This window comes from Crocuta crocuta, unplaced genomic scaffold, assembly GCF_008692635.1.
Source record: "Crocuta crocuta isolate KB4526 unplaced genomic scaffold, BGI_CrCroc_1.0 scaffold451, whole genome shotgun sequence".
Classification (NCBI taxonomy): Eukaryota; Metazoa; Chordata; class Mammalia; order Carnivora; family Hyaenidae; genus Crocuta; species Crocuta crocuta.
In genome coordinates, this window is record NW_027527963.1 from 10,937 (window position 1) to 37,911 (window position 26,975).

General features: G+C 37.4%; 1 protein-coding gene across 2 annotated transcripts in view; it reads left to right on the forward strand.

Annotated features, from left to right (window-relative positions):
- Positions 1–620: 620 nt before the first annotated feature.
- SYNPO2 (synaptopodin 2) overlaps positions 621–26,975 on the forward strand; it is a 175,368-nt gene continuing 149,013 nt past the window's right edge. For both annotated transcript variants that reach the window (XM_077752762.1, XM_077752763.1), the window contains exon 1: positions 621–725. In XM_077752762.1, coding sequence (XP_077608888.1) covers positions 621–725 — 105 coding nt within the window. The remainder of the gene's footprint in view (positions 726–26,975) is intronic.

Here is a 26,975-nt window from a genome sequence, read left to right on the forward strand (position 1 = left end):
GGGATTAGTTCTGCAGGCTGTAGACAGTAAAAACTTAGAAAAATAACAGTTTCACCCACTTTCACTCCCTTTTGTCTGTCTTAAACATCAGTGTGCTTATTCTTAAAACATTTATTTAAGAGAAGGAAATGGTGGTAGTTGAGTTCTCAGAGCTCCTGTTTGAAGATGACCCTCGTGGCCTGGAAGTCAAAACCTTCACGGGTTCTCTACTATTTATAGTATTATTTAATGAAAGTTTTTCAATCATTCTTCAAGTGCTCGAATTAAATGTTACCGGTAGAGAACTTTCGCTCCGCCGCCCCAGGCCCGCCCGAAATGGGGAAGCTCATCCTCTGAGCGAGTCTCTTCCCTCTGCTCGAAGTGGGCTGAGCAAAGGAGCGTGACGCACAAGTGGGCGGTGTCCCCGATGCTCGGGAGCGCTTCTGCCTCCTGGTGAATCATCGTATTAGCTGCGCAAGTTCGCAGCGGCCGCCGGCACCGCGGCCGGAGCAGGAGCTCAGCCTCTGCGCTCCCCAGCCCTGCCTCCTTGGCAGGCGCCTGGAGCTAAGCACCCATCTCAACTGCAAGAGAGCCTAGTCTGTCTTTTCAGGCTCTTCATGGTACCCAGCTAAAAGGAGAAAATGGGCACGGGGGATTTTATCTGCATTTCCATGACCGGAGGGGCGCCCTGGGGCTTCAGACTGCAAGGTGGCAAGGAGCAGAAGCAGCCCTTACAAGTTGCTAAGGTAGGAAGGGGTGTTATCACGGCTCTGTGCTGGGAGGCAATGAAAGCAACCTGTTGATGGTTTTTTCAAGTGCTGATTCAGAAGGTTCTGTGTTAGTCTGATTGTGGCGCTAATACTAAATTTTCCCAGGATGCGGGTTTGTTCGTGTTTTGAACTTTCAAGTAACGTATAACATATATATATAGTTAACCAGTAATTGAAAGAAAAAAAAAGGAGTGCCATATTTATCAGCTGAAGAAAAAGCTAGTTAATCAGCTTCTCTGACAATCAGCAAGACACTTTGGGAAGTTTCTTATAGGCAGTATAGGATATGCAGTTGAGTTATTGTTTCATGTTACTTTACTTGGTTCTGGCAGAAGAGAAAAGTTCAGCCCATCATAACCAGTTGGCTTGGCTTTGGGGGACTGTTGCAAAGCGTTGACTCTTACAATACAGCGTTTCTGAAAAGACTGATTTGGGACAGTAATTTTAAATATATGATGAAATGTCATAAAATTTATTAGAATATTATTTTAAGGATTTTACAAATAAATGCAAAAATCTACCATCATGTGTACTCATCTAGTTAAGTGCTCAAAATAAAATTCAAAGACATTAGAAATACGTTGTAAGTAAGTTATAGGAAACTTTGAAATGCATGTAATAACCATTTGAAATGTTTTAGACGTTTTTGTTTCCATCACATTGCTTGTTTCTTGCTACCAGTTTGCTGGAGGGAATCCGATACATTGGGATTCAGCTAAAATTAATTTTAAAATGCATGAAATTTAAGCGGACTTTTACCTGATTTGAATGCTAAATTGTAGTACTGTATGAAAGAACATGTTTGATTAATTCCCTCTTTATATAAACTTAAATTAAAAATGGGTCTAGATCTTTGTGAAATATGTGGACGAATCGCCTTTGTAGTTATTCTTTCTCTTGGCTTTTTTTTTTATGTTCACTGTGAGGAAAGGAGTTTCTTTGAAATTTTCTGCTCCCAGGCTACCATCGAAAAATCCTTTTATAATGTGATGGTGGAATCCTGCCACCTAGTGAAAATTTCAAATATCAAGAATGAAGCATAAAACAGGGTGAAAGGAAGAATTTTTAGAGCTGGAAAGTTTCTCAGAGAGACCTCCAGTTCAACCTGTGGATTCTAAATAAGAGCCCAGAGAGTTTAAGTAACTTTCCTCTGCTTCAGACTAGCAGTGATCGAAGAATCCGGAAAGGTGGCTTCATTGTGTTGCTTTAGGAGTTGATGGCAGGAAGCATCAGACAAAACAGTAACGACTAATTTGGAGTATGCAGAATTCATGACACTGAACTGGATGTGTTCTGAGTCTAGAATAGCAGTTGGCTAGCTCCAGTTACTGAGATTTGGGTTCTAATTCCAGCTCTGATCTAACTTGTAGTAGACCTGTGACAAATCTCTCACCCTTCCTGACTCATCTGTTCTGAGGTGGTGTGTGTGTGTGTGTGTGTGTAGACGGAGAAAGAGGCAAAAATTTTGAGTGCTGTAGGAAGAGAGAGAAATAAAGAGGAAAATGTACTCTGCCATTAGCGAGATTCTAATATTGCTCAAGTTTTTACTGTCCTAATAGTGTACAACTTTAGAGTCACTTGCCTACCAGTTAAAATGGGGGGACAAAGGTGGCTAGATGCTGTTATTCCCTTAGTTCTTTTGTGGCCAGACCTTAAGAATGGGTTGGGTATTTGGTTCCTCCTGAGCCATCCATGTGCTTGTTTCAAAGTGGAACTATTGTCCCTCTCTTTCTGCCCCTGCCCTGCTCACACTCTCTCTCTCTCAAAAATAAATAAACATTAAAAAAAATTAAAAAGAGGGGGGCACCTGGGTGGCTCAGTTGGTTAAGCGTCTGACTTCAGCTCCTGTCACGATCTCATGGTTCGTGAGTTCCAGCCTTGCATCAGGCTCTGACGGCTCAGAGCCTGGAGGCTGCTTGGGATTCTGTGTCTCCCTCTTTCTCTGCCCCTCCTCTGCTCACATTCTCTCTCTCTCTCAAAAATAAATAAACGTTAAAAAAATTCAAAGTGGAACTATTGTGGGGTGATTTTTGTTTTTTAAGAACTGAAGCAAATTGCTAGTGAAGGGTGCTTTGGGAGCATTTGTCTGCTGATGATGTCTCTATTGACAGGATTCAGAGAGGCTATTGCATGTCTGAGTGTAAAAAATTTCAATCCTGCTCTTACTCCTAAGTCAACTTTCCTAAAATACTCCAGCAATATATTTGTGATTTTAAAAAGACCATTATCATTATTAAAGCATTTGGATGTTTGTTTAGTTTTCTAGTTTGTGATAGTATAGTTAATTGTTGATTTAAAAATATTATGAAATCATCTGGAAGTTTGCCTTAATTCTTGTGCATGTGTGTCTGTGTGTGTGTGAAAGAGAGAGAGAGAGAGATACACTACAGTCTAGTTCCCCCCATATGTAAAAACTGACTAGAGAGCCTTCTAAAGAAGAAAAAACTTCTCTAAGTTACTATGGCAATGCCTACTTTTGTTGTTCTATTTTTGCACTTAACTCAAACTCACATTTAATTACTTATACTAGCATTACTTGTTCTAGAAAACTCTTGGGGAGCAAAGTGCTTGTCACTTTGAAAGTTATCAAGTCCATGACCTCACTGGGATTACTGTTTCTCATTCAAAACATCAAGTCCACTCAGTTCCAGAAATGGTCCCCGGGCTCAAGGTGAAATGAACATGGCATGGACTTTCTCCTCTTCCAACTTACCTCCAAGAAGGAGGATGGAGAGGAACGGGGTAGAAAGGCTGGGTGGGGATGGTTGCTAACAAACACAATGCTTGCAGTTTTGAAGAACATGCAAAGGATGAATTTAGAATTGAAGAAAATTTATATTAACAAAGAAAAGGAAATTCCAGACAGTGCTTGAATCATGCTCCCTTGGAATGGGAACGCTACAAAGTAGTTCTAAACAAATTTTTGGCTTATTTTAAAAGTATCTAGTGTTCAGATTTTTCATAAATCTGTATAAAGTGAAAAATCTAACAAGCTGAAATAGTGAAAAAAGCTTATCTAATGTTATTAACAATGATTAGAATTTGAGTGGACTATAATTCCCTGTAAATATCCTTCTAGTGACACATTTAGTCACTTGTGAGAGATACTCAAATATTTTTAGTATTTAATTGGCTGACTGAACTGTAGTCAAATTCCAGCTTTTAAAGGTCACTAACAGAAATATTAATAATCAAACCTTTAATTAGCAGTAAGCTCAAGGCCATAAAATGTGGATTTGTTTCAAGAATAAACTTAATTTTGGGGGCTCCTGGGTGGCTCAGTCTGTTGAGTGTCTGACTCTTGATTTTAGCTCAGGTCATGATCTCATGGTTTGTAGATCAAGTCCCTTGTCCGGCTCTGCGCTGAGAGCACGGAGTCTGCTTGGGATTCTCTCTCTCCCATTCTCTCTGCTCCTCCCCCACTCATGCTCCTCTCTTTCTCTCTTAAAATAAATAAATAAACTTAAAAAAAGAGAATAAATTGAATTTTTTAAAAGGCCCAAATAATCAGTAACAGTTGCCAGGTTTTTACACATTTATATCTCTTTTAACTTATGTTCTAAATAGATGTCATAGAAAGCAAACATCTCTAATAAAGCGTCATAGGACAATATGCTGTATTTTGAGAAGATCATTCATAGAAATAAATTTATTGAGACATATTTATAACATTAGACCCCATTATAGGTATGCAAACATTCTTAGAAAAACTATGTTAGCACTTCTACTTTACAAAACTCTTTTTTCGAGTATATTCTTACATGGCTATGTCTCTGGTTGTGCTCTTGACACTTTGGAAAGTCTTCATATAAAGAAGTGGGGAGGGATTTTTGTTTTACAAACAAATTTTAGGAGCAGTTCAGAAATAATTCACATTTTAAATATAATAAAGGTTCACACTGTATCCTTTATATGTTAGAATGTTTAGCACTTTAAACTTTCTTTAAAACGTATAGACACTATGGTACTTATAATTCTTTTATTGAATTTCAATTCAAAGTTTCAAGTAGCTTTGATTAAAATTGAGATGACAAATTACAATAATCTATTTTATGAGGCAGAAGTGGATTTAATGATTCCATATGTCCTCTCTGTAAAACTTTAAGTAAATGTAAGACATTTAGTTAATTAGGTATTTAGGTAAGGCACAATCAAATAACATAATCTTATCCATTAGTTCCGTTGGTGAGGTCTTTAAAATGTTTCAAATAAAATAATTCCAGAAACATAGCTATTTCTAAAGGGAAAAAGAAATATTTTAACGTGTTTGAATATGTGTATTTGAGGACAAATGCTCCTTACTACATATGGAAAGCTAGTAACATCTTTATTAGATCACTTCATTTTGTATTGTTTTTGAGCACTTTCTGGAAATTCTAAAAGCAGGTATGTTTACAGAACTCAATGCAGACTAGGCAAGTCTATTAAGCCTATGTTATTTAAATCTTTGCTTCGGAATTCCAGGTTTTAAGACAGATCACTGTTGAGAGACAATGAGCTAAAATATTGAGTATGCATGAACTTTACCATTATCAGGACATGGCATATATGTAGCTAGCATTTATCAAACTCTTTTAAGGAAAAGGTTCTTTGGTATTTTTTTTGTAGGTATTTTCTCTTCAAATGACCTCTAAAACCTAAGAGGAAGTATGAAAAATATCCTCATTTTAGAGATGAAGAAATCCAGTCACAGAACGGCTAAGTTACTTACCAAAGGTTAAACTGTAAAAAATGGCAGGATTTGATTGCAAATACAACTTCTGAATTGGTAGAAACAGATACTTGAGAGAATAAAAGTAGGCTAAGGTGGTGCCGAATCTGATTTAATTGGCCAAGAGAGCCCCAGGTATTGAGCTTTATAAACACTCTGAAGACAGTTCTAATGTGTGGTCAAGATTTAGAACCACTGGTGTAGAAAGTTGAGGGCAGATATGTCACCACAGGGCTTACTGAAGGGTGGCATGATACATTCTTCCAGCACTTCCCCACTGCGCCTCTCACAGCTGATACAAGGACCAGAGAGGCTCAAGAATTGCCTGGGTCATTAACACTGTGATTAAGTTATCATTAGTAGTGGGAAGATTTTCCTTTTCTGAGGCCAAGATCTATGGGTTGGAGGCAAGGAGGTGCAGGAAGCTTAAAAATGATCGTTGTAAAGACTGGAGGTGCCTGCAAGATGGGAACCTGGCAGTCTCTTCCCTAGCAGGATGTCTTCTTTGTCAACAGAATTGCTGGCCTTCCTAGTGCCATGTGAATGGTGGGATAAGAGGTAGGGAGTGGTGGGTAGGGGGAATAAAACTGGAGAAAGATGTGAGAGGAGGGAGAGAAAAAGAAAGCGATGGAGACAGAGAGAGAATGAGAGAGAACAAGTAGGAACTTAGCTGTTTGGGAAGGCATGGATGCTTGGCATTTCCCAGGTGTGAATGACTGTCACACAGGTGATGGGATTTGAACTGCATGCCAGTACCCTACCCAGATGGACCAGGCTCTTAGGTGGGGACTGGAAGGTGCAAGCTGGCATCCCGAGGAATTGTTGGAGGGCTCCTGGCCGGCTCCCTATTTCCCAAGTTAGGGAACTGTGCCGTGGCAACGTGCTCCAGGGCTCTATGAAGAAACTACACAAGTGCCCTAGCATCTGGACACTGGCCACAGAGTGGACCGAGATGGCTACTCAACATTAACCAGAGTAGTGCAACAGCCAGAAAGAAACCCTGGAGCCACAAACTGGCCATGGTGCTTAGGGAGAGAGCCTAGAGACAGACGTTAAACTGAAGCTGTAATTCGACTAGACTGTTTAAATAACCAAAAGCCAACAGAAATGCGTGGGATTTCTGACCGAAGTATTATTAAGGGAAGGATTTGGCTTTGTCAGAGTTGAAAGCAGTTACTGGAAGACGTGAACGTTTCCTGTTTATAACTGAATGAGTTGACACTCCTCAGAAACATCAGTTCCATAGGTTCGTATTATTAAGCACATGCATTTTGTGTGTGTTAGCGTGACAATTTATCATCCTCATCACCCATAGAAGGAAGGTGCATACTTCAGTTAGTCTAAAAAAAGTGTTTCTCGAACATTACTGTCAGAGTCCAGAACTCTCAATGTAAAAGAAAGTACTCTGGGGAGCCTGGGTAGCTCAGTGGGTTGAGCATCCAACTCTTTATTTTGGCTCAGGTCATGATCCCAGGGCCATGGGATTGAGCCCTGTGTTGGGCTCTGTGCTGAGCATGAAGCCTGCTTACAATTCTCTCTCTCAACCCCCACACTGCTGCCCCCCCAACTGAAAGAAAATACTCCGAACTTCTTTTCAATATTAATATAGGGTGATTGTTGTTCTTAATGAAAGTCATTCTGCAAATCCAAAAGTCAGTATGTAATATCATTGTGACATACATATTATACCTACCTAAATAATATTTGATTGTTTCTCATGGTAATGGTTTTAAAATATGATGAGCTTCTTAAATACTTTAAACTTCTTCTATCAGTTAGTAAGTGTTCAAGAATATAAGCTAATGTATATATTTAGCTAAAAATACTTCACATGTGTATATCTTACAATCATCCAAGTGCATTAACATTTATCTCATTTGATGCCAGTTGAATAGACAAAGTTTTATTACTCTCAATTTTTAGATGAATAAAACTGATTATGCAATAAAAATTATTTGTGAAAAAATTATATAAAGCAGTCCAAAGGCAAATATAATTCTTTTCCTATAGCAGAGGCATCATGCCTCTCTCTGCATCACTTTGGATAAAGAGAACGGGCTGTCATTCAGTAATGCTGAAAACTGCCATAACGTTGATTTGGAATTTATATGAAATAGCATGGCTCCATTTAAGACTTAACTCTTAAAAACATTTGTAACAATTTTTTTCTTTCAATGGGCTCAGGGAGAAGGATTATGGAAAATGCATCTCCAAGGTCATGTGCAATCAGAGACAAGACTGGAAAGTGAACCAGTTTACTTATAAATAAATCTAAAAAATACATGGATTCCAAAATTTTTATTGTATCTATTCTAAGAGATTCATGATGAATGGAGATTTTTGTAAAAGGAAATGGAGGGACGCCTGGGTGGTTCTGTTGGTTGGTTAAGTGTTCGACTCTTGATTTTGGCTCAGGTCATGATCTCATGGTTCATGAGTTCAAGCCCTGCATCAGACTTTGCACTTACAGTGGAGAGCTTGCTTGAGATTTTCTCTCTCCCCTGTCTTTGCCCCTCCCCTGCTCATGCTCACACACACACTCTCTCTCAAAATGAATAAATTTAAAAGAAAAAAGGAAGTGGAGGACCCCTACATTAGCCTCATTAAACAATCCTTAAGAATAAATAGCTTCATGAAATTAAAAGCCTTACATGAGAAATGAAATATTACTTGATGTTTGGTAGGTATTTCATTTTTTGATCACCTCAATGAGAATATATTTATAGTATTGAGTTACCTTAGGCATTTTATTTTTTAAAATTATTTACCATTCTTTGTTATTATGAAAAAGTACAGTTGGCCAGGTTCTCAACAAATTATCTTCAGTGTCTTGTGAAATCCATGGGTATGTGGCAGATCTTTGGTGATAGTGGGTATAGTTTGGTGTTACAACAATCTGGATGTAGTTTTCCTTAATTGGATTTTATTATTTTTTTAATTGTTTTTTTTTTTAAATGTTTTATTTATTTCTAGGAGAGAGCTAGAGACAGCATGAGCAGGGGAGGGTCAGAGAGAGAGGGAATCACAGACTCTGAAACAGGCTCCAGGCTCTGAGCTGGCAGTCAGCACAGAGCCCGATGCGGGGCTCGAACCCATGAACCGCGAGATCATGACCCAAGCGAAAGTCGGACGCTTAACCGACTAAGCCACCCAGGCACCCCTTTTAATTGTTTTTTAAATTTATTTTTGAGAAAGAGAGACAGAGTGCAAGTGGAAGAGGGGTAGAGAGAGGGAGACACAAAAATCTGAAGCAGGTTCTGGGCCTGCGCTGTTAGCACAGAGCCTGATGCCGGGTTCAAACTCACAAACCGTGAGATCATAACCTGAGCTGAAGTCAAATGCTTAACTAACTGAGCCACCCAGGTGCCCCAGCCTTAACTGGCTTTTAAATCCATTGTGTTTCAGATAAATAGACTAAAAAATATCAGGTTTGCCATTTGAACATTGTGTGAAAGATTCTGTCACTTGATTACATAACAAATAGTTTTCCTAACTTAGTCATGGGTTTTTAGAATCATACTCATCTATGACTAGCTTTTCCACTTTTATTTGGAAGCAGTGGGGTTACTGGATTGATAAAACAATGGATTGGGGGAGTTTTCCTGAAAAGAAATAAAGGTTTATGTTCTGTCTAATTCTGCCTAGGCAATATTCCTTCTTTTACTGTTCTTCTTTCATTCCTTAAAAAAATTTTTTAAGTTTATTTATTTTGATATATAGAGAGAGCTCAAGTATGAGCAGAGGAGGGGGTAGAAAGAGAGGGAGACAGAGAACCCCAAGCAGGCTCCAAACTGTCAGTGCCGAGCCTGACATGGGACTCAATCTCCTGAACCACGAGATCTTGACACGAGCCGAAATCAAGAGTCGGATACTTAACCGACTGAGCCACTCAGGCATCCCTTTCATTCCCTGTACCAAAAATAACCTGGCTTTAATTTAACCATTTTAGGATACAGGTTATTTTTTCCCTAAGAAAATTTTCCCTAAGAAAATTATTTTGCCCTAAGAAATGTATAATAACAGTCAATGTGTATCATTTTACCCAAACATCTTACTGCCTTTTAACAGTATTTTCTGGATAGTTTTATTTAAGAACTTCCTTCGTATATAATATCTACTGGATGCCAGGCACTTCATTAATCACGTTTTAAATATGATGAGAAAATTCTGTGAGGTTATCCCTGTTTGAGGTTGCCATTACAGAAGCACGAAGTTAAGTGACTTGCCCAGATCACATAGGTAGTTAGGGTTAGACCTGGGATCCATACCTGGAGACTTTGGCTCCAGGGTGTGTATTCTACACACACAACTTTTGTGGGTTGAGTGTAGTTTACTTTATTCATTTTCACAAAGGAGTATGAAGCCAATGGATTTAGGTGGTAGCTGCCTACTGACTCTTTACCTCCTCCATGGCTCTTATTCTGTTTCCTGCTCTATGTGTCTGGGCTTACTACTTCAGCCCAGGCCCTTACTCTTTGTCTCTTAGATAACTAAGCCTTTTAACTGTCTCCCTGCTCTAGGTTTCACGTTCCTTAGATTTGTGCTATAGAGAGCTGCCAGAGAGATTTTTCTAAATCACCTGTTATATCGCTGCTTGAAATACTTCAAAGTCTCCCCATCATAGTCATCAAAAGAACCATAACATTTAAAAAATCTTATGTACAGATAATTAAGTACTTTATGACTTCTTTCCTTCACATTAGCTTTACTGCCTTTTTTTCTTCTTTTCCACAGATGAGGAAGTTGAGACTTAGAGAAGTTAACTAAGTAATTTAAGATCTCATAGCTGGTAAATGGCAGGTCCAGGACCGAAGCCAGTGGATGCTCCCTGTACTATGGCTTGTTTACTGGCTCATGGCTCCACTGTGGTACCCATAATCTTCCGTGATCTGGTCCCTGCTGTACTGTACAGCCCAGTCTCCTGGTAGTCTCCTACATGTGCACTTAGCCATTTAAAAATATGACAGTTCTGTCAAAACTCTCTGCCTTTCATGCTACCAAGATTCATCTCTGCTCTGTCCTTGGCTGGAGGGCATGTCCCTTCCTTACTCTGGCACCTACCCCAATATCTTGGAGAAATTTTACTCATTCTGGACAATTCTGTTCAGAATCAGTTCTCTGAGAGATTTGACTCAATTTTCTAGTCAAGTTAGTAAGCACTTGCTCTGCTTTGTTGCCTTTATCACACACACTTTTCACTTCATGCCTCCATACCCTTTGCTGCCTGTGGGTGTAATTTTTGCTCACCTGTCTGTTTCTTCCATTAGACCAGAGGTGTCGAAAAATGTTTTGATGGTGGCTTTTTAAGTAAAACAATTTTCAGCATATCCCATTTATACATCATATGCACATAAATGATGTGTGTATATAATGGAATGTATAAATGAGATATTATTGACATATATATGTAATGCTGTGCTAATATTTTAGGTATAGTTTAAAATATATCAAAAAGAAAAGTTTAAAGAACAAAATAAATATGAAATCAGAAATATTTTTAAACTAATTTTTATTTTACTTTAATAGCACAAAAAGTCTTCTCACTCTTACAGAATGAGAACCAGAAAGTTTCTTTGTGGTTTGTTTTTTGTTTTGTTTCGTTTTTTTTGTGTGTTTTTTTTTTGTGAGAATAATATGATTGACAGACTCTATGATTCTGAAAATTGTAGTATGACCCCACGTGGTGTAATTCAGAGGTCTAATGTAATTTTAGTGTATTTCAATACTTGAATCTAAAGATTGTCTTAAGCATTAAGATAGGTAGATCCATATTGAAGAAACACTAATTGAAAATTATTTTTCATTCACAATTGATAATGCAGATGTTTTTGTTGTAATATGATGGGTAGGTCTCCATCTTCCCTACTAACCACGCTTTGTTCGAACAAACTAATGAGAGTAGGCTACACTTTAATATTTTAGTGTTAAAAGCTCACTGATATTTTTTACTTGAAAGACTGAAAACCTGTTAGAAATTCTTTTTTCTCTAGTTAAATGTGCAGATATGACATCTTAAAGAGTAACAAACACAATTAAAAAATTTTCAACTAGAAACGTCACATAATGATAGAAACATTTTCAACAACTCTTCAGAATCTTCTCTCTTTCATCTATTTCTTTCTTTGGAAAGTTGTTTTCAAAGCAATTAATGGTTAGGGGACATATTGTATTTATTATTCTAAAATACAGGACAGGTAACCATCGACTAAGAGCCACAAATTATTCCAGAAAAGATAAACAAATTTGGAGTATTCATTTATTCGTTGAATAAAACTCTGGGACATCTTTAGCTTCCCCAACTCTTACAAAGATTTGCAAGATATATCACTTGACCCTCAGTGATCTGAATTTCTATGTTACAATAACTTTGCTGGTCACTCCCAATATCACTGCAACATGTTTTAAAGATTCTAGTATGTTTTAAATGTGAGTTTTTGTAGAATTAATCGTATCGATGACTTCTGTAGCACTTCTGCACTCTGTCTTCAGTTTATTTTGCTGTATGAGCTTATCTTCAAATTATGCGCTGAATGGCAGGCACCTCCATAACCTTACCTTAGAACCCTTTCTTAGTTAATCTCCATTAAAACTGCTGCTTCCTCAGTGGTTTTATGTACATTTTTTCCATAAGACATTGATTTTTTAAAAAATTAAATAATTCATTAATTTCTGAGAGCTTGTCTCCATCATCTTCCTTGTTGGTTCTCCAAAAAAATAGTTCTTGATCTATAAAAGTATTGAACTAGAACCTAGGAAATGCCATAGGCTAGGACATACCAGAAACACGTTCTTTTATTTAACTTGACAACAAGTCTCCTTCAGCATGTAGTTTGTTCTAATAATATTTGTACCAGTTTCTTTTTTTTTTTTTTGCATCTTCAGTGATATTTGCTAACAAAAAATGTGTGTCAATTCGTTGCCAGTTGTACTGTTTAGCCATTTTTAAGTTACATCCATGAAGAACTTTCTAAATAATATGATTTGGTTTAAATTCTGTAAAGGTTTAAATTGAATATTGCCTGACTTCAACCATTGTAGAAAAAACAAGTCTAGAACGTTTTTATGTTCTGGCTGCTTTGTTATTAAATATCTTCTTAATTGACTACTTCACACTAACACTGGCTGATATAATTGAGTACAGTAAGGTAAAGCTCCTCTCTGATAACAATGAGTATAAATCCATATTCCCAATAGCTTCCTTGGTAATTTGGGATGTTTTACCTACTGTCATATGATTAGGCAGTAATGGTTTTTAATCTCACAATGTGGCTGAAGAAGAGTTTCTGTAGGATTATAGAGAAGGGTTAACTCTTCAATATTCTTGTTCCCTCATGCTTGAAATATGTTATCTTTATTTAATAGCTTCCTTTCAGAAATATTTTAAAACTTTTATCATTTTGTGAGAGTTGAAACTAGATAATAACATGGAAATTCACTTAATCAAGCACTGTAAAACATGATATACTATGCAGAGAAAAAGTGAACATGTGAGGAAGCACATTTCTTTGCCACCATGTTGGGAGGTCCTCAGTTCAGTGGAGTTGGAGTCACCTCAAGTACTGTATGAAATTCATAACTGCTTGGACCAGACTGGACCAGGGTACCTATGTCAGCCTTTACATTAACGTAAATTAAGCATTAGTTAGCACTCATTTCCTTCCCATTTCTTAGATGAAAAAAATATCCATAGGCATTCCAGTTGGCTTGGCAAATATGCGGGGGAAGCCTTTCAGGGGCATACACTGCAAGTACAAAAGGACCCTGGGACAGACAAATCTTTGGCAAGTTCAAGGAACCCCAAGGATGCCATGTGGCTGGCACATATTTCCATGAGAAATTGCTATAAGAAGTCCAGTGATAAAAATGAAAAACTCTCTTTCCTGAGAACCCTGGCCATGTGGTTATTTTCCCATAGTGAAATGATTAACATAGTATCCTTCTAGAACAACTTGGAATTGTCCTCTTCCTATTTCTTCCTCATCCATTTCAGCTTTTCATAATGCAGCTGCCTACTGACCAGTGTCTGGAACACTTTATTTAAATGAATAATTGCCACTGCCTCTTATGTAGAAGTTTGGTTAAAAATTATATTAAAGTAATCTTTCTCTGACTCTGAAATTGATTCTCCCAGTGTGAGAAGAAGAATTTAAGGAGTGTCAAGGAAAATTTGATACATAGATCCTGTTTATTTTGACCTTGATGTCAGGGTAAAGAAAAGCTTTATTATATTTTCTAGTATGTCTTAATTTCCTTTCCTCTTCAAAAAGGAGGCCATCTTATTTAGATATTGTTTGGGAACTGACCTATTGAAAGGACAAAAGCATTTAAAAATTTTTTTATTTTTTAAAACTTTATTATTAAAAATTTTTCTTTTAATGTTTGTTTATTTTTGGGAGAGAGGAGAGAGAGAGACAAAGTGTGAGTGGGGGAAGGGCAGGGAGAGAGAGACACACATACACAGAATCTGAAGCAGGCTCTAGGCCCTGAGCTGAGCTGTTAGCACAGNCTAATGTTTATTTATCTTTAAGAGAGAGACACAGACAGAGAGCACGAGTGGGGGAGGGGCAGAGAGAGAGGGAGACAGAATTCGAAGCAGGCTCCAGGCTCCAAACTGTCAGCTCAGAGCCTGATGNCCTGAGCTGAGCTGTTAGCACAGAGTTCGAAGTGGGGCTACAACCCAGGAACCATGAGGTCATGACCTGAGCTGAAGTCAGACACTTACTGACTCAGGCACCCAGGCGCCCCTAGTTTTTAATTTTTTTAAAATGCTTATTTTTATTTTTGAGAGAGAACATGAATGGGGTTGGGGCAGAGACAGAGGGAGACCAAGGCTCTGAAGAGGGCTCTGCACACTGACAGAAGTGAGCCTGATGTAGCGCTTGAACTCAGGAACCGCAAGATCATGACTTGAGCTGAAGTCCAAGGGACAAAAGCATTTTAATACTGGCTACCATTTCTGTGTATCTTTAAACACATTTTTTTCTGAGCCTCTGTTTCTTCATCTGTAAAATGGGGTGCTATGTAATGAAATTGCTGTTTTTGTAGAGAAAAAGTATCACCAGTTTAACAGGTGAATCTGAGATCCAAAGAATTGGTTAATAATACAGTATATGTTTCTAAAAAAATGTTTATTCATTTTTTGAGAGAGAAAGAGCATGCATGAGTGCCCGTATGTGAACAGGGGAGGGCGATAGAGGATCCAAAGTGGGCCCTGCACTGACAGCAGAGAGCTCAACACAGGGCTCAAACTTGCAAACCATGAGATTATGACCTGAGCCAAAGTCAGACACGCAACCAACTGAGCCACCCAGACACCCCAGTAATGTATCCTACCATACTTTGTAAGTATTGTGTATTCAGATATCACCTGGCACATAGTAATCATGCAATAAAGGAGTCTGTTATCATCATCATTATTCTAATTAGAGGAAGAAGTAACTGTTTTCTTTACAAGTTTATTTTTTCTCTAGAAATTAATAAAGACTAAACCAGTTCTTTGTACTCTTGGCATACAAATGGAAGAGCACAAAAGGCACATAGAATAATATGTGATGTTTCTTTCACTGACTGCCAATTTTCTTTTTTTATTAAAAATTTTTTAATGTTTACTTTTTATTAAAAAAATTTTTTTTACATTTACTTATTTCTGAGAGACAGAGTGAGACAGTGTGTGAGTGAGGGAGGGGCAGAGAGAGGGAGACACAGAATCCGAAGTAGGCCTCAGGCTCTGAGCTGTTAGCACAAAGCCCAATACAGGGCTCGAACCAATGAACTATGAGATCATGACCTGAGCTGAAGTTGGATGCTCAACCGACTGAGCCAACCAGGCACCCTAATGTTTATNCAATTTTCTTTTTTGATAAAATGCAACATTTCACAAAATGTGTGCAGTATCAATTAGTAACCAAGATTTCTTTGTTATGCAGTTTAACCAGTTTAAGGCCAAATAAAATTAAATGTTTGTCTTACTTAAAAGTAGTACAGATTTTTTAAAAGGAAAATACCCGGAAGTATAAAGAATTAATTGCATGGAGTTATGCTGAGCTCTAGACTCTGACTTGTTCAATCATACTAGGCTCTATGCCTTGGTTTCCTCCTTTGTGAAATACGGATAGTGTTAGGATGTATCTCTAAGGCTTATTTTCAGTGATAGAACTGTAAATATAAGTTACTTCACAGAGAGGGAACACCCAATGGTTTTGAAAAATCACTAGTATCACCTTTGTGGTTTTTAAACTTTTTTAAAAATAACTTTTGTGAAGTTGAAGGAATAGCTGCTGTCTTCTGTGCAATGCCTTTTGAGATCCAGATCTCAATGTCATTGGAAGTGCCCCTGCAGTCCTTGGGATTCCTCCCTGTGAGATGGCATTTAATGGTTTCAGAATGTGGCCTTACACTGACTGAGTAAGCCATGCCCCTTTCCTTGGAAACAGCATATGGAAATCATCACAAAGGAAAGGAATCATTTCAAGTGCTTTGAAAATATAAAAGAAAATAAATTGTCCCTGGTAAGTAAATATAGGACACTGATCTCTGAATAGCTAGGAAAACTCTGTGCCAGGGCCTTTGGCAAAGGCTAATGAGCATTCATTCCCTCCCCCACCTACCCCCGCACTCTTGTCTTCTAAATTAGAAGAACTTATTACTATATAAGGCTGCTTTTTCTAAGTAAATGATAATACATTAAGCTCTTGGTGTTTTTAGCTTTCCAAACAGTGGTGAGTTATTTTCATCAGTCAACCTCAAGCTGAAATGAAAAACAAAATTTGTGAAAGGCTCAGGCCTTGGGAATCAGATACTACCTTAGAAGTCCCCTTTATTTTGATTTCTTTTGTGAAAAATATAACATTTCCCATTGGATGGTGCTTAGCATGACTGATACTAGACTGAATTGTGTAAATATTATATTACATTTATTGGTTGCTGCAGGGAGTCCAAGCGCAGTGATCCATTTTTGGGTCTCCAATCTCTGGCTGCCTGCCTGCCAGATGGAAAAATGTTGATCAGAACGATTTCATCCTGAGGCAGAGCTGCTGCGATCTGGAAAGGAAACACATCACTGGATGCTTCCTCTGTGCCCAGATGACCCTATAGCTTCACGTTGAGTGAGTTACCTAGGTTCCTTCAGGGCTGAGAGTAGACACAAATTCAATTAAAGATCCCATTATGATATTTATTCCTTTCTGTTCTTTATTACCTTCACAACTCTGACTCTCTGCTCCTCTTTCTTATTTGAGAAGGAAAATTCCTTCTTCTCTGCCCTAACTGCCCCCATTGTCTTAATTGCTATTCTTTTTATGCCTCTTATTTCTCACGTAGCTTCCTAAACAAATTAAAACATCAAATCTGATGTTGTTTTACCTGCAGAAGAAAGAGGATTGTGTGTGTGTGTGTGTGTGAGAGAAATAGAGAGAGAAAGAGAGAGAAAGTTAGAGATTGAGCATAAATAGAAAGTTCTGCATAAGTCATGGAAACGTAACCACATACCAGATTTTTTGATTCAGGCATAAGATGAACTAGTATGGAGTATTATTTTGTCCTTACGTGCATTTTCCAGGAGTGTGTTTTCAGTAGTCCAGCACTTCACTCATAGAAACTCTTTTTTAAGTTTTTTAAGGCCCTTTACCTCCTTTCACTCTTTCTGGTCTGAGCAGCTTTCTTCCTCCTCTGAGGCTGCTCTCATTTTCTCCCAACATGACGTGTTTATTCTTCCCCCAGTCCTCTGTAACTTTGCCCATGATCTCTTCTGAAATAGGATGTTGTATTTATTTCTCCCAGGCACATTGTAAGTATGCAATAAAGACTATTAATTTTTAATTCATCAGTTAATAGTGACTCCTATTTTTAATTTACCAAGGGATAAAATTACATTCAGGCAAAAATAAATACATATTATTTGAGGAAGTTTATAAACTTCATCAGAACCGTTAAGGATGAAAACATGAGTTGAAGTTCACAGTCTGCATCAAAGGCAAGTGGGAACCTGAAGACACTTAGGCTTCAGGTTTGAAGAAAAGGGTAGAGACCAGGGAGAAGGGGACAGGCATGGCAGGGACTGGGGTCTGTAGCACAGCATGAAACAAGGACATCGTCAGATGCTCAACCAACTGAGCCACCCAGGGGCCCGGAAAGGGCAATTCTTTACACAGCATTTTATTGGAATTTGATTTGCCTTTCTCCAAATTATAATTTACGAGACATATTTGTAAAAACAAAAACAAAAACAAAACACCAAAAAAAAACCCACCAAAAAATAAAACAAAAATTCTCAAAATGGTATCAATTGAATCTGTTCTTTCACTAGATTTTCTTTTTTTATGCTTAAAATTGTATTGCAGTGAATTACCATTGAACTCTGAATTTCTTATGCTTTTTTTGGAAATACTTGATTCTTTATATTTTTCTAAATAATGAGAATTCCCTATTATATGCTAAAATAACCAATATATTTTTAAAATATCATTAAGAATTTGTGGATATAAACACAATTGATGTTTTTAGAAATCTAACTTCTTTACTCAGACTGTGAATCTGACATGATTTATAAGTTTAAGTTTTGTTCTCTTTACTTTACTAGAAACCCCAAAAAGATGGTGGATGTGAACCATCTCCAGTAAAATCACTCATTCTGACCTAGCTCNCTTCCTTTAGGTTTTCACACTACTGCTAAACTGGAACCCTTACTCTGCCCCGCTGTCCTGGAGCCAAGGTGGCAGAGGGTGAGGTCAGGGCATGATACACTTTCCTATTTTGCACTCAAACAAGCAGCTATTACTGTTTTGATAGAGGCATTTCTCATTAGTGTTTATACTTAAAATGTTTTTCTTTTCCACACTTATATTGGGTCCTTGCTCTTTGAAAGCAAGACCACAGCCATTGGCATCTTGTAAAATAGCACTCTTCAAGGTGGATGATGTACATATATGTTACATATATGTATAACTAGGTACTTAAAGCAGGTTTATATAGTCATTGAAAGGTTTTGAATAAATAAATGAATGACTGGATGTACATCTGTTATTCTTTAGTGTGAGAATGTCAACCAGTGAAAAGCCTGAAGCTTTGTATGATGCTTTTTTAAATGAACAATTTATTTAAGGGGCAATAAGAATAATACTATATATGTTTTATATGTGTGTGTTCATATTTTTGTTTGATATTATGTAGTAACAAGATACCAGTCCAAGGGATGCAGTGAAAAGACTGAACTGAACTGGAAATCAGGAGGCCTGAATTCTAGGAATGGATCTAAATTGACTTTACTCTGTGACCTTTAAGTATGATGTCACTAAAACTATCTGGCTCTGAGTTTCTCTACTTATAAAATGAAAAATTTAGAATGGATGATTAGATGGTTTTAAGGTTTATTTAAGCTAGAATCTATTTTAAACCGAGAAGATAATAGGTCAAAGAAACTGCCCATGGATGGTCATATTTTCTCCATTAATTTGAAAAATAAAGCAGTATTATTTGGAAAGGGCAATTTTTTTTTTGTTTACTTGTTTATTTTTTGAGAGAGGGAGGAAGCCGGGGAAGGGCAGAGAGAGAGGGAGAAAAAAATCCCAAGCAGGCTCCGTACTGTCAGCGCAGAGCCAGATGTGGGGCTTGAACTCATGAACTTGGAGATTATGACCTGAGCTGAAACCAGGAGTCAGATGCTCAACCAACTGAGCCACCCAGGGGCCCGGAAAGGGCAATTCTTTACACAGCATTTTATTGGAATTTGATTTGCCTTTCTCCAAATTATAATTTACGAGACATATTTGTAAAAACAAAAACAAAAACAAAACACCAAAAAAAAACCCACCAAAAAATAAAACAAAAATTCTCAAAATGGTATCAATTGAATCTGTTCTTTCACTAGATTTTCTTTTTTTATGCTTAAAATTGTATTGCAGTGAATTACCATTGAACTCTGAATTTCTTATGCTTTTTTTGGAAATACTTGATTCTTTATATTTTTCTAAATAATGAGAATTCCCTATTATATGCTAAAATAACCAATATATTTTTAAAATATCATTAAGAATTTGTGGATATAAACACAATTGATGTTTTTAGAAATCTAACTTCTTTACTCAGACTGTGAATCTGACATGATTTATAAGTTTAAGTTTTGTTCTCTTTACTTTACTAGAAACCCCAAAAAGATGGTGGATGTGAACCATCTCCAGTAAAATCACTCATTCTGACCTAGCTCTTAACTTCTATGATGTATTCTAATTAGATGAGGAAGAGGGAATTTGTTTTATATTACTCATCTATTTCTCAAACTTCTCTCATTTGGGAAAAATGTGTCAGGAAGAAAAAGGAGAGAGTTTTTAGCATAGTTGTACTTGATTAGTTTAGTTCCCTAACTCAAAGTGCAGGATTTTGAATCAAATCATGTTTCCTTCCTACAAATGGATTGCTCATGGTTTATGTTTTTTTATAAAAAGGGAAAATAGCTAGAATTGAAACTGGCTTTTATTTTTGGATTATAAAAGATGACACATCGTTATTGTTTAAAAAAAGGATTCAAACATTACAGAAAAGCATAAAAATAAAAATCATACAACCCAGAAATGACACATTATTAAAATTTCAGTGAATATTTTTTTAGACCCCCTCTTCCAGCATACGAAGTACCTTACAATCACACTTACATTCAATTCTGTGTGAAATGTTGGTACTAAATGTCCTTGCTTATTAAGCAACACAGCATGAACACCATGCTGTGTCAATGAATACTAATTTATATCATATTTAAAAAAAAATTTTTAACATTTATTTCTTTTTGAGAGAGAGAGACAGAGCAGAAGCATGGGAGGGGCAGAGAGACAGAGAAACAGAATCTAAAGCAGGCTCTAGGCTTTGAGCTGTCAGCGCAGAGCCCAGTGCAGGGCTGGAACTCACAAACTGCAAGATCATGACCTGAGCCGAAGTCTGACACTTAACTAACTGAACCACTCAGGTGCCTCTACATCATGATTTTAATGGCTGCATACTATTGCATTGTATGCACACACCACAATTTGTGTAATCCATTTCCTATGGAAGTTATTTCTAACTTTTCACTGTTAAAATTAGTGCCAAGATGAATACTTTTATCTATAAAATATATTTGTGTACTGTTCTGGTCATTCCTATGGAAANTTTTTGGTAATATATATTTTGGTAAAAATGAAGACTATGTAAATTTGAGGGCATTATATATACATAATGAGAGATTTTCTTATTATGCATATGTTACTCATTATTATACTGGCAAGTATAAGTATTTTTATACTTATGATAAAATAAGCCAACATAAAGGTCAAATAATCTGTGTAACATAGTTTCATCTTTAATCATTTAAAAATACTGGTACTGATTTGTAACTTAAAACATGTCTTGAAAGAAAAATTTTTGATATAAAAAATCTCCCACTTGTTTCAGTCATACTATATTTCTAGATTGTTTCAGGAAAAAGGATAAAAATTTGCAAAAAATGATTAGGGTCTTAAAAGTAATGGAAAAAAAGTATTAATGCCTATATCCATGATATCTCTTTTTTAATTAAAAAATTTTTTTAACATTTATTCATTTTTGAGAGACAGAGACAGGTATGAGCAGCGGAGGGACAGAGAGAGAGAGAGACACAGAATCTGAAACAGGCTCCAGGCTCTGAGCTGTCAGCACAGAGCCCGACATGGGGCTCAAACTCATGAACTCCAAGATCATGACCTGAGCTGATGGGACACCCAACTGACTGAGCCCCTCAGGCACCCCTATCCATGATTTCTCAATAAGGCTATTTAAAGGACAAAAAAAAGGGGAGGGAGGGTTCTAAACAAGAGAATTTATTGGAATTATACCAGTAGCCACACCCTTATCCACCATTCCCATTGAAGGGCACTCAGTAATACAGTATTCTTCCAGGCAAAGCCCAAGGTATCTTTTCTCTAAAGACATTTTAAAAAATGTGTGGGGAGCATGAAGACATTTTTTGTGGTTAATAATACCCCAGAATGAAGATTTTCTCATTCCAGCACAGTAAGAAATGGCTTGTGGTCTGAAGCTTGACACCGTGCTCTTCCTCACACCACACAAAGCTCCTAGTTAAAAACTATACAAATGGGAGGCCACCCAAGGATTACCAAGCATATTAAGAGAGTCAGGAAGATGGAATAGAAAGGCCAAATATACAAATAGAAAACATGATCCTAGAGGAAACACAATTTTGGGAATAGGAACAAAAAAAATGCCTAATATAGCCAACAAGATTCAACAAGATTTATAACCATAAAAGAAAAAGGATGATTTACATTGATCACTTAAATATAAATAATATGAAGAAATAGAAAATATTGAAAGCAAAGTCGAGATAATCTTCCAGAATGCAGATAAAAAGACAAAAAAAATATATACAGAAACCAGCCAGAAGATGCAATATCTAATAGAAGACCCAAAAGAAGAGAACAGAGAAAATGGATAGGAGGAAATTATCAAGAACTGGAAAAGCCTTTCTTAGGCTTCCAGAAGGACAAAACTAAATTGATCTATGGAATATGAGAATGAAAAAGAAATAGCATTTCTCATGATTAACCTTGGATATTAGAAAACTAATTACAAAAAATAAAACAAAGTAAACCAGAATGTGTTTTGAAAGGATGTATGGAGATAAAGTAGTTATACATTAAAAAAAAAAAAAAGTATTAATGCCCAGAGTATCAGGGTTTACAGCTTTCCATGGAGTTATCAAGAGAGGATAGTCAGATAAATCAGATTTTTAAAAATCTTATTTTAAAGGAGCAACTAGGTGACTCAGTAGGTTGAGCATCTGAATCTCATGTCAGCTCAGGTCATGATCCTGGCAGGGGTCATGGGATCTAGCCCTGCATGGAGCTCTGTGCTCGGCATGGAGCCTGCTTGAGATTCTCTCTCTGGCCCTCTTCCCTGTTAGTGCTCTCTTTCTAAACATATATATATATTTATGTAAATATGTTATAAGATTATATGCTATGAAATTAAAAATTTAATTTTTAATATAGTTTATATAATTTTATCTTAATATAGTTTAAAGGTCTTTTTTTGCTCTTAGAGAAGGATAATTTATTTTGTAAAAGATCAGGCCTGTGTAATATAAAGCATGGAGGAATGACCCCCTCTGGTCCACTGTTCAGTTCTCCGGCACAACAGAGGGGCCTCTAGACAGGCCCTGCAGCCTAACCTGGAATCCGGGTCTCTGGGAATGACTGCGCTGATACAGAGTGCACGGCTTATCTGGACTCTCAAAAAAGTACCAGTGACTGTAAATTCACTCTGATGATAACATAATATGAAAGACAAATCTCCTTACATAGAAAATGGAAAGGATGGGAACTTATATACCTGTGGACCGTCTAGTCCATTTATATGACCCTTAGTTTATACATGTGGGAGACCATCTAATCCATTGACACAGACCTTAGTTTAATTTTTTTGTTTTTGTTTTTGACCCTTAGTTTATTTTTGTGGCGGTAACGGAGCTGGTCCTGAGGTAGCCCAAGCTAAAAATGTATCGGTAGGGGGCTGGATGTGTAGGAGTGGGCATGTTTGGGTGCGTGGGAGAAGAGCAGATACCTTCGGAAATGGAGAGGCCTGTTTCCTGGCCTTGCCCAGGGACAACCTCTCACAGCGGTAGAGAGAGATTAGGTGGCAGCAGTAGAAACTATTTTCTGTGAAACTGAGGGCCTTAGCTGTGCCGCAGTCCAGGTGACAGTGTGTGACACAGCACTGTGGAGGGGTGTGTTCGGGCCTTTCCTTCTCATGCTCACTGAGGCTAAGGCAGAAGGAGGAGATGGCAAGGGCGGAAGACACTGCAGTGTAACCCCTTCAGGGCTTTGCAGCTGTACAGCTTTGTACATGGGAGACACAACTCTTCTAGCAGACAGGCAGCTTTGTCTTGGAGGTCTCTGCAAGGAGTGGTGGACAGGGGCATCCAGGGATGGAGTGGGGGCCACACCCATCCGCGGGAAGGTAGTAGCGCAAGCATGTGAATTAACTCTACCTGGGCACGGAGGAGGAAGTAGCAAATTTCCAATTATTAGCGTTCCTGGGGACATTGTGATGACACTTATATCTGTGTGATTCCCAGAGCCCCGATGCCCTGGGTCCGTATCTCTGACTCCTTCCACGAGTTGGTATCCACATACGGAAAGCTTATCTGTAAACTAAAATAATTACAAATGAGATGACACAGCAATTGCACAATGGCATTTACTGATCCCTCACAGTGAGTTCTTGGTCTCACCCATGTGCTGAAAACAGATGAACTGAGCATGATGCCTCCCCCTTTTTTCTCCATTTTCTGAGTCTGTGTTTGGCAGTGACCCCCAAATCATTAATCTAGCTAAAGTATTGAAGGTTCACCAGTCCCTTCTGTGTTGCTGCTTTTAATCTTAGATTCTGTCTTTGCAGCAACACATGTTGCTGTTTCTCACTCTTGTTTTAGCTGTAAAGGTTGCTCAGGGTGCAATGAGAAACCCTGACACTGTAACCGCAAACCCTTCATTTGAACCAGTTCCTCCTTGGGATAGGACGGCATTATGAAAAAGGATGTCAGTATAGAATGCGGACGGTATCACTCAGCTTTTCCTTTTCTGTGCAGGGATTTTGTTTGGCCCTCTGTCCCTTAACTTGCTTTTGACCTTGCAGAACATGCCTACACTCGTATCTAAAAGAGAAGCCTCACACTGGGAATTTCCAGTTTCACAGCATTCAGAATCAATCTTCATGAGCACAAATGCTTAGAAATGACTTATTTAATTTGGTTTATGTACATGTGTTTATGGGAAATACGGTGTTTTTAAAATTTGCCAGTCTCAGCTAATTGATAAGATGGGGTGCATGGATCTCCAAAAAAAGAGAAGAGTGCTTTTAGGGACTAAGTGACTTTAGAGGACTTTAACTGACTACCTGTAAACATTTCATAAAAGAAGTTACATTGTTTAAAAGCCTAGTGTGTGGGTAGATGAGTTGCAGGGGTGGGGAGACCCTAATCTAATAGTTTAAGATAAATTAAAGAGCACAGCACCAGAACAAATCTTTCTTATTCTATGCAGCCATTTCCCACCTAATGATCTTTCAGAGGTTAGGTCAGCCCAGTTGTTTTAGTGAATCCTTTCAAACAAAATCTGAGTAGCTTATTTTCTAAAACTGTCAATGCTGCATATTGTCAATGAGTCTGCATTTGGTACTTCATCATATCCTGTTAATTTATTTGATTTTTTCACAAGTGTGTGGTGTCTCCCCCCAAGATGCTAAGTCCCTTAAAGGCAGGGATTATATTTTACATTTCTTTTTCTCATGGTTTCTTACACATAGAAGACCCTTAAGACCCTTGATAAATACCCAGAGATCTATTCTGGATTTTTCTATTCATCATCTCCCCCTTAGTTCTTTCATTGCTGGGTACCACCGTTACTGTCAGATGGATACAGATAAGAAAATATTTTCATTTAATAAAATCTTATGGATACATAGGTAGAATTTTGAAGCAAATTTATTTGAATTACTGAGATTGCTATCATTTTATGCAATCCTTGGTTGCAGTATCATGGATAATTGGAAATTGCATGCATTACACCTCCATGAACCTTCTTGGGAATCTATTAATATGGATCAGTCACATAGACTTCTCTGCTTCTCTCTTATAAACTCCAGATGTATGTCTGAGATTAATTCAATCTTTGTTTTTCCCCCTTCACCATTTGTTTTTCTATTGAATCTAGTCACCTTTCAAGCAGCTGGGGTGGAAATATCAATATATTCTTTTGCCTAATCCTTTGTTCTTTCTTTTATTGTTTTATTTTCTTTGTGCATGCATAAAAGTTTCTTGGCATGCTCCTAAGATCACATTAAAAACTCTATACTCTTTCTTTATAGTTTGCAGGATATTTCTGTGTCAAAGTTAAAGGAAAACTTTTTGTGTGAGAGGTCATAATGAAGGTCATGCCATTTCACTATCGTGGGAAGAGTTAAGAAATACTACCATTTAGAAGGTCTTTGGATCATTAATTCTAGGAGTTGAGATGAGACATGTACTAAAAATCATTTTGTTTACGAGTCTCATTTTTATCCAGAGATCTTTTTTCTCCCTTTATAATAGGTATATATACAATGAGAACACAGTCTTATTTCATAAAGAGAAATTTCCCTGGAGGCACAGGCATGAATTAACAGGTTACACTAATTGGCAGGATTGAGTCTACATGCAAAATAAAATTGATTGCAGAATGGCAACAACTGAAAAATAAGGAAAGTATTAATAGGATCATAAAAACTTATAGTTGAAAGAGACCTCTCATTTGATACAACTTGTCTGTGGATAGAGGACTTCTTTTTACAAAATCACTGATAGATAAACAACAAGCCTTTTAGAAAATAGTTCTGGTAATGGGACCCAATGAAATCTAAATAATTTATTGTTGGTCACTGTTACACAAAAAATTTTTTTCTTCATATTTAGATGAAATTTTCCTTATAATTCTTGCTTAACTATGCCTTTAGTGAAATATAGAATAAGTGTAATCCTTCCTATGACAGCTGTTCAGATTAAGACTTCTAGGAACGTCAGTTGTTCTTTTCCATAACTTATCCTTGTAATGGAATACATCTGCCTCAAAGCTTTAGCTGTACCAGGGTTTTATTTAGTTGGCTAAGCTCACTGCTAATTAACACTGAGATTCAGCAGTTATAAAATAATCCCAGGTTATCATTATTAAAGATAGTGTTGTGCTAAGTGCTTGGTTATTGTTTATGTTTGTAGTTTCAACTTCATACTAAGAATATTTTTCATCTAACTTTCCAAATTGTGTCCACGATCATTAGGGTTGCTATTTCAGGGTAAAATCAACTCACTTACCAGATTTATGGATTCCGTCTAATTTTTAGCTTCTGCTTCTGCTATTCATTTTAATTTGACAAGCATATTTGCCATTTGCTTTATGAAAAGTACTATTCCAATATGTATTCCCAATACCATGAAGCATTTCTCCATATCTCAGCAGACACTGGATACCTACAAATTTGACTCAATTTTGACCCAATCTACACAGAATAGCATCAGATCCCACAGGCAGAGGGCTCAGTCCTACAAGATTGCTATCTCTTCAGACTCCAGTCACAAGTCCAGATTGTTTTTTGTGCTTCTGACCTACTGGCTATAAATTAGAGGCTTCCAAGACCCCCTCTTTGGGTTGGGTTAATTTGCAGGGGGAGCTCACAGAACTCAAAGAAACATTTACTTACACTTATCAGTTTATTATAAAAGACATTATAAAGGATATAGTTGAACAGTCAGATGAAGAGTACATAGTGTGAGGTCAAGAAGGGTTCTGAGTGCAAGAGCTTCTCTGTAGCCATTGAACTGGGGTGTGCCACTCTCCCAGCAAGTGGATGCATTCGCTAACCTGGAAGCTCATCAAATCTTATTGTGCATGATTTTTATAGAGCTTAATCTGGAGTGCTCTCCTTCTCCTTCCCAGGGGTCAGTGGGTAGGGCTGAAATTTCT